Source organism: Mauremys reevesii, linkage group 4 (assembly GCF_016161935.1).
Source record: "Mauremys reevesii isolate NIE-2019 linkage group 4, ASM1616193v1, whole genome shotgun sequence".
NCBI lineage: Eukaryota > Metazoa > Chordata > Testudines > Geoemydidae > Mauremys > Mauremys reevesii.
The window spans coordinates 135,465,843-135,478,170 of record NC_052626.1 but is presented as its reverse complement, the minus strand read 5'-3'; the positions used below and the strand labels follow the sequence as shown (position 1 = coordinate 135,478,170).

The 12,328-nt window shown below is 42.2% G+C and overlaps 1 protein-coding gene across 4 annotated transcripts in view; it reads right to left on the bottom strand.

The window, feature by feature from the left end:
• Positions 1-1,764: 1,764 nt before the first annotated feature.
• LOC120403915 (complement component receptor 1-like protein) overlaps positions 1,765-12,328 on the bottom strand; it is a 30,914-nt gene continuing 20,350 nt past the window's right edge. Inside the window, exons 8-12 of one of the 4 annotated variants that reach the window (XM_039535871.1) lie at positions 8,857-8,901; positions 8,569-8,613; positions 8,281-8,325; positions 3,894-3,923; positions 1,765-2,643 (exon numbers count right to left, since the gene is read on the bottom strand). In XM_039535871.1, the coding sequence (XP_039391805.1) occupies positions 2,588-2,643; positions 3,894-3,923; positions 8,281-8,325; positions 8,569-8,613; positions 8,857-8,901 (221 nt within the window). In that variant the 3' untranslated portion in view covers positions 1,765-2,587. The remainder of the gene's footprint in view (positions 2,644-3,893; positions 3,924-8,280; positions 8,326-8,568; positions 8,614-8,856; positions 8,902-12,328) is intronic. The other 3 variants (XM_039535872.1, XM_039535873.1, XM_039535874.1) reach the window with 3 other exon arrangements.

The window sequence follows — 12,328 nt, the reverse complement described above, 5'->3', positions numbered from 1 at the left end:
TCATTGATATACTTTGCTTTCCACAACCAAATCTCTGTACAACTTTTCATGAGTGATGTACCCGAGTATGTGGATTCTAATATCTAAACTGTATTGTTAATCTCTTCACCTAAATTTAGGTTATTGTTGATTATGTACTCTATGTATCATCTGACTTTAAAAAACAGACACTTTTCCCAACCTACATATAATTTTTTTAACATTAACTTTAGTAAAATTTGTAAATCTGTTTTACTTCACAATCCCAGCCCCTCTCTAATCTTTACCAAATTTGGTGCATTTCTACACTATGAAAAAAAAGTTTACCATTTTCCTGCAGTTGAGAGGCCTCAACTCCACCTTAAAGTGGAGTTTCAACAATTTCCATTTCATAACCTCATTGTATGGAAAGTTATGGGCAGAATCACTATGCTACGGAATAGAGACAGGCAAATAAGGTGACTCACAGCAACTCCCCTTCATCTCAAGTCAGCTCCCAACAACTTTCAATAGGAATTTTCCTCCTTAACTCACTTAGGCTCTTTCCAAAATACCACTAATTGTGTTTAAAATGCCCATAGCACCCACTGGCCCATCTACACTAAGCTTCCCGATGCTACCACCATTGGTGGCCTTGTGTACACTGAGGGCTGGTCTACACTAATGCTGTAGGTCAAACTGAAGTCAACATAACTTGGGTTGGCTTACAGCAGTGTCTACACTGCGCTGCGTTGATGGGAAACAATCTCCTGTCAACACAGCTTTCTCCTCTCAAGGAGGTGGAGTACAGATATCAACAGGAGAGTCCTCTCCCACCGACTTAGCATCTTCACCAGACCCACTGAAATTGACACTGCTGCATCAATTGCCAATTTAGCCGGTAGTATAGACATGGCCTGAGTCTTTGTCCTGCTTTCAGCCACTAGTGGTCTGACACCAATATAGCTGCATCAGTGCTCAGTCATAGTGTAGACAGGAAAACTGCTATAAACTGCAGTTTGCACTAGTGTAGTTTACACCTACCCGTGCTTGAAAAAAAATAAGCGACATCAGTGCAAAACAAGGCTTAATAGAGCAAACCTGATGTCATGCTGGAGATTTGAACTGCTAACTGAAAATCAGGACACATCCCCAGTGTAGCTGTGACCTTAGTAACAGTGGGAAATTAAAACATTGAAATCCAGACATCCTTCAGGTAATCTAATACTCTTTGCCTTTGCTCAGATTAAATATCTTTGCAGTTTCTAACGAGCATCAGAAATCTGTTTCTTTCACACAGGACAGGATCCAACTGGGGGCCTCTGGAGCTTAGTGCATGAGCCTCTACCGCATGAGCTAAAAGCCAACTGGCTGTTAGTGAAGGCTGTAGAGCAGACTCATTTTCTCTCTCTCTAAGTGGTCTTGGTGCCACTAGATGGGACAGACCACCACACCCAGGAGGTGTGTTGGTTACACTATCACGCTCGCATTCAGTTTGGATAGTATCTTACTGCACAAGTGATCCCACAGAAGCTATACACCCTGTAGTTTCCTGACGGTGCATTGTTACAAGGCTGACAAAGTGCTACCCCCTTGCTAGAAAGATCCATACCCTAGGAAATCATGGATTTTTTTGGGGGTGGGGGGGAGCGGGGGGAGAGGAGAGTGCAAAAAAGTAGTACTGGTTTCATCTGCTCTGGAAAGCAGTGACCAGATCACAGTAGAGGGGTAGTTTTCAACCACATTTTTACATCACTATTGAGACAGTCTCTTAACGCATGGGGAAAAATAGTCAGGATGCTATAGTCTTTGTACAGTATTCCTTTTATTCACAGAAAAGACTTAAGTACAACAGAGAAATTCCTGTTTTTTCATTTGATAAATATGCAGATTGCCAAGTAAAATTCTGTACAACTTGTATAAATACAAATAAATTATGTTTTCAGTGATCATGACAAAACAGCATTTGGTGATGAACACATTCTCACAGCAGAGAATTCCCTGAATGCAATAAGCTTGCTTTAAATGCTACCAAAAAACTTATTTTCAGCTATTGAAATATAAAAATAAAGACATTTCATTTAGGCTCGGAATCACAGAAGAATTTGCTCACAAGTATAACCATTTTACAGCTTACTTATCAGAAAGTGCTCATAAGGAAACAGAGGTAATTTATTTTGGCTCTCAATACGAGCTTAAACAATTTGACAGTGTGGACTCTGAACACCCAAGTCTTACACACATCCACACACTTCACACTGAACACAAGACTTGGGGTAAGAATAGTTTGGGGTTGTTTTTTGTTATTTTTGGAGTTTCCTGGACATGGGAGGAAAGGAACACTGATTATTCTGGAGATTTGATTTAAAAACTGAGGATAAATTTGAATTAAACAAAAATCTACAGCAGATCAATGAGTATCTTTGGCATCATTAATCTGCATTTTAAAAGGATACTAAGTACTTCAAGACAGAAACCTCCAAATAGAAATCTCAACAGGCTCTTGCTCGCAACAGCAAAATCCACAACCCTGAATACAACTGTAGTGAAAGGAATCTGGGATCACGAGACGTTTAGTGCAATCATATGATGTTTCTCTCAATTTTTCCATTTTCTTCCAATATCATGTTCACTGTCTGATGAACAAGTTAGTAATCAGCACTGCCAGAATGATAGGCATCTTCCCTGCAAAAGCAAAATAAAGAAAGTTATAACCAAAGTAAAAATGCATAATATCTTGACTTCACTCCTGATGTTTAGGACAATGAGTTTTTTTCATTTTACGTTCTGTCTGAAAGATTTGTTTGGTTGATTTTAGAGTTACATTAACACAATTATAAACTAATCTCCAATTAAAAGCACAGTTCATGCTGTTTCTTCTCAGAGGCCCTGTCCAAAACAGAAAAGAGGCAGAAAAAAATGGAATAGAATTAATCTGTAATCAAAGTTGGCAAACAAACAGTGATTTAGCTATTACATATCCTAAATACAGGAGAACTGGACCATCTATGCTCCCTCCCTGTAATGCTCAACTGTTTAGAGCACTGGAAAGGCAAGGGGGTCATCTATAACATAACACTGTTTTAGGACATACTAGTTTCTTCCACTGACTAATCACGTTATACAAGAATCTTATTCAACTGTACACCCCAAGAATACCACATAGGAGTACTACTGAAGAGTCAACAGTACTTTTGTAGCACGGTCAGGGCTCAGGGTTTCACAGTGAGCCCACAATGAAACACACCAACACCACCTGAGCTCTTCAGCAGAGATTTGTTTAGCATCTCTTGCCTGCTGGAAAGCTCCACATCCAATATGGGCTTTGTAGCATTCTGGAGAAAATATTTGTTCTTATATTATCAAAATGGTAATATACTGAAGTAATGTTTATATGTTAAGACAGAGCTGTTAATGACAAGTAACACCGGAAGGCAGCACAAGAAGTAATGGGCTTAATCTGCAGCAAGGGTGATTTAGGTTAGATACCAGGAAAAACTTCTGAACTAACAGCAGTTAAGCACTGAATACGCTTCCAAAGGCGGCTGTGGAATCCGTATCATGGGGGATTTTAAGAACAGATTGGACAAACCCCTGTCCAGGATGATCTAGGTTTACTTAGTCCTGCCTCAGCACAGGGGCTGGACTTGATAACCTCTCAAGGTCCCTTCCAGCCCTATATTTCTTTGATTCTTTAAGTCAAGCATCTGCCTCATAAGCTTTTACATGGCACCACTGGACAGACCATAATACAGTAACAAAAAAAAAGAAAAAAAAACTAGCTGCCTGAAGTAGATTCCTCATGTAGTGAAGCAGCGGGGAAAAAAATTGTATGACATGAAGAAAGTGGAACATTGAAAACCTTATGCTATTACTGCATCTTACTACATAAAGTCTGTGCATTGAATTATTTTTTAAAATTTTAAGTTACTTACCAATAGCAATCATAGTACCAGTGTTTGGCCCTAAAAAGAAAAAATGCAAGGTGAGCTGAAGTGTGAAGTTATATGAATGCAAGCTAACTATAGGAATCCATTGATTCATATTGGTGCAACATTTAATACTTGAAGCCACACCCTAAATTAAACAAATAAACTCAAATTAATATCATGCAAATTACAGAATTTATAAAGCATATTGGAAACTATGATCTTACCTCTAGATAATCCAATATTGAAAGAAAAAAGGCAGGTTTTCCAGGTATTCTATTACTTGTACATTGTAATAGAGACATGATGACAGACCTGAGAATTGATAGAGGAAATCTTTCTAGAGGATTTTCCCTATTATGTATGAATGAATGCTCTCATTTGCAGAATTTTTATGCATCCTTCTGAGACCAGAGGGCCCTCCCCTCCAGACACTTTCAGGATCTCATCTGCCAAATTCTGCATTGACCTGAAGAACAGCTCTGGGGAAGCTTGAAAGCTTGTCTCTCTCACCAACAGAAGTTGGTCCAATAAAATATATTACCTCACTCACCTTGTCTCTAATATCCTGGGACTGACATGGCTACAACAAAGCACTGAACACAAATTCTGCACTGGTCGGCCATATTTTTACCAACAGCAAAAGTCACTAGAGGTGGAGTGTTTGGATCAGCTACCACAAAACATGCCTCAACCTGATGTCACTAATACTGTGGTTACATGTTATCTGCCAACCTGTACTTATTTGGGAGTAGAGAGGCAGAAACAAGAGAAAAGTGGTATTTTTATTTTGATGCTCCTGCTGTGATTACCAGAGGATCAGTCAACTCAAGCCTAACCATTACTTACAGAACAAAAAGTGAACTGAGTAGACATCTCATTGGAGTGTAGTTTGACACTTGATTACCAGGTAAGCCTGTAGGTGCTTGTGCCATTACTTTGCAGAATTCAGATGGGCAGTTTCATACAGCTGGCACTTTATATAGCTATATTGAGTGAGTGGGCATCAGCAGGTGGGTATTACCACACACAGACCAGTGGGGGAAAAAGGGAATGAAGGAAGAGATAGTTCTGGGTGGGAGACAAGACTACTACAGGGATACAGAAATGTAATTCCAGCCTCGGGCTTATAATTCACACCTGGGCATAAGGGGCATTCAGGTGACCACAACCATAATTTGTTTACATATTATGAAACACAAATTGAAGTAAGTGTGCAGAATGCTCCTGTTCAATATGTAAACCAAAGCCTCCATTATCTACCATGAGGATTCTAGGTATCTGATCACAGTGGTTATTTCACTTCCTTTATAGTCATCAGGTTTACCTGGGCTCATTAGGGACATTTGGGGTTGTGTTCAGAGTAGGTTCTGCATAAAAAGGAGGAGACTTACAAGAGGATACAGGAACAACCCACTTATCTGAATGTGCTGAACAAAGCCACGCCATGCATGGAAAGACCTCAAGGGTGACAAGACAACTAGAGTGATTTTACAATGTTAGTTTGCAACAATACATGCTAAAAAGACCCAGTCCCAAGACTGCTCCTTTTCTCTCCCATCGAAGGATCAAGCACTACCTCCTAGCACACTACTGAACTACACAAAACAGACAAGCCATTTTACCCATTTCATTTTCCTTAAGATTTCTGTTGTTTGCACAGTGAAAAAAGTGTCCGCATTCATTAGATATATTACATGTACAGCCATGCCAACAACTAACTCTTTGACCCAGAAGCCATCTACCCCTACACAAAATAATTATAGTACGATTTTCTAGATGGAATATCTTCGGCCAAGTCAACATGCCTGGAGGGCCACACCCCTTAGGAGCCTGTAAGTGTCTATTCCCTCACTTGGTACATGGTCTCCCCCATTCTCAAAAGCCATCCTCTAATCCTACCTCTCTCTCCAAACTGTTCCCCTACCTCCCTTCATTTGTAAGTTCTCCCAACACACCCTTGCCTTGTGTTTCTTCACTCCAACACCATCCTTCAGCCTGGTTTGTCCCCTTCATTCCATCCTAACTTCTCTAATCAAGCTTTTTAACTGTTCCTTCTCAGACCAGTCCCAGGCCTGTACTTCGCTCCATCCTCCTCTTCCTGTTGGACCCAGTTGATCCTCTCAAGACTGTTTAACCTGGGCATCTTCAAGACTGTCACCCCTGGCTCTTTTCCTCTCTAGCTTCCTTAGCAGAGTCTCTTGCAGGTTCCTCCTCTTCCTCTTGACACTATTCTTGGTCCCTCTTTGGGCAATTTCATCTGCTCACATGATTTCAACTACCATTTCTATGTCAATTTCTTGCAAATTTACCCATCTACTCCTTACTCATCTCCACCCATCCAATTCCACATCTCAGCCTGAGATCTCCTAGGATGTCTAAATTAGCCAAAATTAAAAATACACCAATAATGGTGACATATGTGGAACATAGGCCTATCTTGTTGAGACTGCTGTATTTAACATCATGAATGTTATCTGAAAGTTAGTCAGCCTTTGACAGCATGCAAACCATCAGAGACCATTATATCGAGATGGACCAGAAGATGAGAGCCCACAGACTATTCATAACATTATGTATCAATACATGTATGTGTGTTCCTGGCTCACTAGAAGGATTTCCTGTGGAAACTAGATTAACTAGGGGGTGATGTAATGTAAAATCCAAAATCTGGTTATGTAGACAGCTCTTCCTTTTAAACCTTTCCTGTGGAGAAAGGGGAGGTGGCTGGCTTTACCTGCTTTCAGGGAGGCCTGAAAAAAAAAAAAAAAGGCTAGAACTTGGGTTGTCAGGGGCCACCTTGAACTGGTAGAGACCTTCATTTTGATTCAACAAATGGACATGACATTTGTCCAAGGGAGGACCCAACCCTGCTGAAGGGATGGAAGGACCTCAGGAGGTCATCTAGTCCAACCCCCTGATATTCTATGATTCTATGACTTAAGTCTGCCAAGGTCCACAAAGGGCTGATAGGTGAATTCTGGTATGTTTAATATGCACATAGACTTCTTTGTTTGATACGTTTTGTCCTTAAATAAAAGTACTCTGCTTTGAAAGAGCTGATCGGATTTTGGTAAACTACTATCATTATCCTTGTAGCACGGGGGCCAGACATTTGTCTGACCTGCTTGGGATACCCAGTGGATTGCAGGGGAATGACAGCATAGAAGTTCGCATATGTGGTTGATTTGATACTTGCAACTCAGGCCTGTAGCTGTCAACAACATGAAGTGACTTTTAGATCATGGAGGAGTACTTCCAAAAGTAGCAGTTGAGAAGCCAATCAGTAGTCTACTTTTCCCCTTAGCAGAATTGCTCAAAACCACTATCGAGTTTTGTGGTAAAACTGAGTTACAACCCAAAGTCAACATCTCAGTATCATTCTTGACTGCACACTCACCTTCCATAACCATATCAAGAAAGTAGACTCCAAAGCAAAGATTCACCTCAACCTTGTCCAAAAAAAAATAGCAGGAACAAGCTGGGGATCTACAAATTGGTCCTTGTGTACTCGGTTGCAGAGCGCTGTGCATCAATGTGGACAAAAAGCTGCCACATCTAACTTGCGGATGGGCAGCTGAACCAGACCATGTGAATCATCATAGGGACTCTATATTAGCAAACACTGAATCTCCAGCTATCCACTGAGATACAGCCATTTCACGTGAACTTAACACACCACAGACTACCCAGAACTTCCCATCCAGCAGGTTATGGACAACATACCACATGCCTGAAATAGCAACAACTGCTGTGGACCACGTGTGACCACCTCATATCTTTGGATCTAGCCAAGAAATGGCAAAGTATCTGGACCTTATCCACTGTTCCAAACAAGCACATTAACACTGAAACCACAAGGGCAGCTTGTTGGGTCAATCTGCTATGCAGACTCTGGACCATACTCAACAGCACCTGAACCATCCATCCAAGATGGAGGTACTTGATGCAGAAATGGAAAAATCAGAGACTCCCTTTCATGCAACTGTGGTGAGAACATCCAAACCACTGAACACATCATAACACAGTGCCCCAAATATGGATTCAAAGGCGAAATGGATGATAGCCTCCTCTGTGTCATAGAGGAGGCCTTGAAATGCTTTATGGACCTAGAATTGCATCTGCAGATAGAGCGAGCAAGCAAGCAAGCAAGCAAGCAAGCAAGCGCACACACACAGGGAAGCTGTAGCCTAAAGTCTCCCAAGCTGGAGAGAGAAGGGATGCGGGCTGCTGCCAGAGAGAACTTATGGCTAGAGGCCTGAGAGGATGTTCCTTGAGCAGACCATAAGGACGGGAAGGGTCAAATATGCAGTTACCTCAAAATGTGATAACAAAACTAGAGAATTAACACTTTTCAACATAAAGTTGAGAGATTTTAAGAGTCTGTTTTTACCCGGGGTATTTTTAGTGGTTTCTTCTGTGGGTTTTGCAGTTGATCCTGTACAAAGAAAAATATGTACAAATATTTTCAGGTGCTGGGTGCACATCATCCTTGGAGTCAATAACTCATTCATTCTATCAACTTTGCGTTCAGATAACAAAAAAAAGCCAATCAAGTATAAAACTCAAAATCAAACCCACAGCTCTTAAATTACCCAGACTAAAGATAGAGATAAGAATGACCGCATTAACACTTTCCCATGGACCAAAGTTTAGAGAGATTTTAAGAGTCTGTTTTTACCCGGGGCATTTTCAGTGGTTTTTTCTGTGGGTTTTGCAGTTGATCCTGTACAAAGAAAAATATGTACAAATATTTTCAGGTGCTGGGTGCGCATCATCCTTGGAGTCAATACCTCATTCATTCTATCAACTTTGCGTTCAGATAACAAAAAAAAGCCAATCAAGTATAAAACTCAAAATCAAACCCACAGCTCTTAAATTACCCAGACTAAAGATAGAGATAAGAATGACCGCATTAACACTTTCCCATGGACCAAAGTTTAGAGAGATTTTAAGAGTCTGTTTTTACCCGGGGCATTTTCAGTGGTTTTTTCTGTGGGTTTTGCAGTTGATCCTGTACAAAGAAAAATATGTACAAATATTTTCAGGTGCTAGGAGTGCATCATCCTTGGAGTCAATAACTCATTCTTTCAACTGTGCAATTAGACTAACAAAGATTAAGTACACTACGAACAATTCTGAGATACCACATAATTAGTTAAGAGAACCCAGTTAGCAGCACAAAATGAGGGCTGGTCCACACTAAGAAGCGGGGTCGAACTAGGGTACGCAAATTCAGCTACGTGAATAGCGTAGCTGAATTCGAAGTACCCTAGTTCGAACTACTCACCCGTCCAGACGCCGCGGAATCGAAGTCCGCGGCTCCAAGGTCGACTCCGCCACCGCCTTTTGCAGTGGTGGAGTACCAGAGTTCGAACTATCGCTTCCGGAGTTCGAACTATCGCGTCCAGATTAGACGCGATAGTTCGAACTCCGAGAAGTCGAACTCACCGGGTCGACCCGGCTCGTAAGTGTAGACTAGCCCTGAGTTATGTTTTGGCTTAAGTGAACAATGGCTCCGTTCCACAGCTGCTTCTTGTAGCATTACAGCTATCCTATATAAAAGTCAAGCTCGGGGTGGCCAACCTGAGCCTGACAAGGAGCCAGAATTTACCAATGTATATTTCCAAAGAGCCACAGTAATACATCAGCAGCACCCCCCTGCCCCCCCACATCAGCACTCCCCCTCCGCTCCCAGAGCCTCCTCCTCCCTCCCCGCATCTCTGATCAGCTGTTTTGGGGTGTGCAGGAGGCTGTGGAGGAGGGAGAAGTGAGGGCACGGCAGGCTCAGGGGAGGAGGCGAGAAAGAGTGGAGTGGGGGCAGGGCCTATGACACAGCCAGGGGTTGAGCAGTGAGCAGCCCCCGGCCCATTGGAAAGGTGGCACCTGTAGCTCTAGCCCAAGTCAGTGCCTATATAAGGAGATGCATATTAACTTCTCAAGAGCCCCATGTGGCTCCAGAGCCGCAGGTTGACCACCCCTGGTTAAGCTAAAATGCACATTTATTCTTGATTAGGCATGAAACCATTAATCCTGCACATATTCACATCTGTAATAGACAATCACAGAAGCATAGAATATTAGAAGATTAGGGTTGCAAGAGACCTCAAGAGGTCATCTAGTCCAACTCCCTTCTAAATCATCCCAGCCAGGGTTTGTGAAGCCGGGCCTTAAAAACCTCTAAGGAAGGAGATTCCACCACCTCCCTAGGTAACCCATTCCAGTGCTTCACCACCCTCCTAGTGAAAAAGTTTTTCCTAATATCCAACCTAGACCTCCCCCACTGCATTTTGAGACCATTGCTGCTTGTTCTGTCATCCCCCACCACCGAGAACAGCCAAGCTCCATCCTCTTTCGAACCCCCCTTCAGATAGTTGAAGGCTACTATCAAATCCCCGCTCACTCTTCTCTTCTGCAGACTAAACAAGCCCAGTTCTCTCAGCCTCTCCTCGTAAGTCATGTTCCCCAGCCCTAATCATTTTCGTTGCCCTCCGCTGGACTCTCTCCAATTTGTCCACACCCCTTCTGTAGTGGGGGGCCCAAAACTGGACACAATACTCCAGATGTGACCTCACCAGTGCCCAATAGAGGAGAATAATCACTTCCCTTGATCTGCTGGCAATGCTCCTACTAATGCAGCCCAATATGCCGTTAGCCTTCTTGGCAACAAGGGCACACTGCTGACTCATATCCAGCTTTTCATCCACTGTAATCCCCAGGTCCTTTTCTGCAGAACTGCTGCTTAGCCAGTCGGTTCCCTCCTGTAGCGGTGCATGGGATTCTTCCTTCCTAAGTGCAGGACTCTGCACTTGTCCTTGTTGAACCTCATTTCTTTTGGCCCAATCTTCTAATTTGTCCAGGTCCTTTTGTATCCTACCCCTACCCACAGTTTAGTGTCATCTGCAAACTTGCTGAGGATGCAATCTACGCCATCCTCCAGATCATTAATGAAGATGTTGAACAAAAATGGCCCTAAAACCAACCCGTGGGGCACTCCGCTTGATACCGTCTGCCAACTAGACATCAAGCTGTTGATCACTATCCATTGAGCCTGATGATCTAGCCAGATTTCTATCCACCTTATAGTCCATTCATCCAAACCATACTTCTTTAACTTGCTGGCAAGAATACTGTGGGAGACTATCAAAAGCTTTGCTAAAGTCAAGATACACCATGTCCACTGCTTTCCCCATATCCACATAGCCAATTATCTCATCATAGAAGGTGATCACCTTTCTATCATGGCTACAAAGAATGCTCTCTTTATAGTCATCAAATGTCTTAGTTTCCAATGCAGTTTCAGCTAGCCTTCCACAAACTCTACTAACAGTCCATTTTTGGATGTTCCCTCAGACTGGTTTCATTGCTTATTTTGACTAAGCAAGTAAGCATCCCAAACAGCTAGTAGTTTGAGAGTTCATGCAGACAGAACAACATATAAGTGGGGAAATGGTTACTCAACATGAAATAAACATGTGCAACACATCTTGAACAGTTACAGCACAGTTAAGTGTGCACATGCCTCTGGCACTTGAGCCAGAGAATTTTCTGTAGGGATGCCAGGCAATATACAATGGAGGAGGGGCTCAGAGTCAATTTAAAGAGGGATTGTAGGAAACACCTTCCCAAAGCCTGCATCATCAGTAGAAACTGTCAAAATGGCATAATGCTTGGTGAAAGTATGAATTGAGAAACTAGGAGCAGCTCTGCACGTGTCCAACACAGGGACATTCTTCAAAAAGGGCTATTGAGACTGCTTGTGTTCTTATTGAGTGCACTGAAACCTTTGAAGGTGGTATGGATTTAGCAGCATCCTAACACATGAATATGCAGGTCATAATCCAGTTAGGGATGGCTGGGGCTAAAACTGCCTGCCCCTTCATCCTTTCTGCTTAAGCAAAAAATGTGGAGTCTTATCCAAATAAAAGGCAAGTCAATGGTTTGGAGCTTCTGCATCTTTGTGATGGTGAAGCTTGGGAAATGACACGAGCAAATAAATCATCTGATGGAGGCAGAAATGAGATGCCCCCAGTTTCTGACAAAAGTGGTAAGGTCCTAGAGAAAAACAGCATGATTTAAATAGATGATCTAGGGAGAGTGACAAGGGCCTGAAGCTCCCCAAACCTCCTAGCTGATGACATGACCACTAAGGCGGCCACCTTAGCTTAAAAGTTTTATAAATAAGCAGCAAGCTAAAGGCTCAAAGGGCAGATACATCAACACTAATACCCAGATTCAAATCCAAACCACTGGAATAAGTATCCTAAAACATCCAAAATTCTAGTAGCAGATGGAGATATATTTCCTTGTCAAAACCAGACAGGAAAATGACTCCATTTCATAGAGTAAGTGGATCTGGAAGATGGTTTCCTATTGTTCAATATAAAAGTTCTGGCTGAGAAAGTTCAGATGCAAGAGGCTGGAGAAGTAAATACAGCATA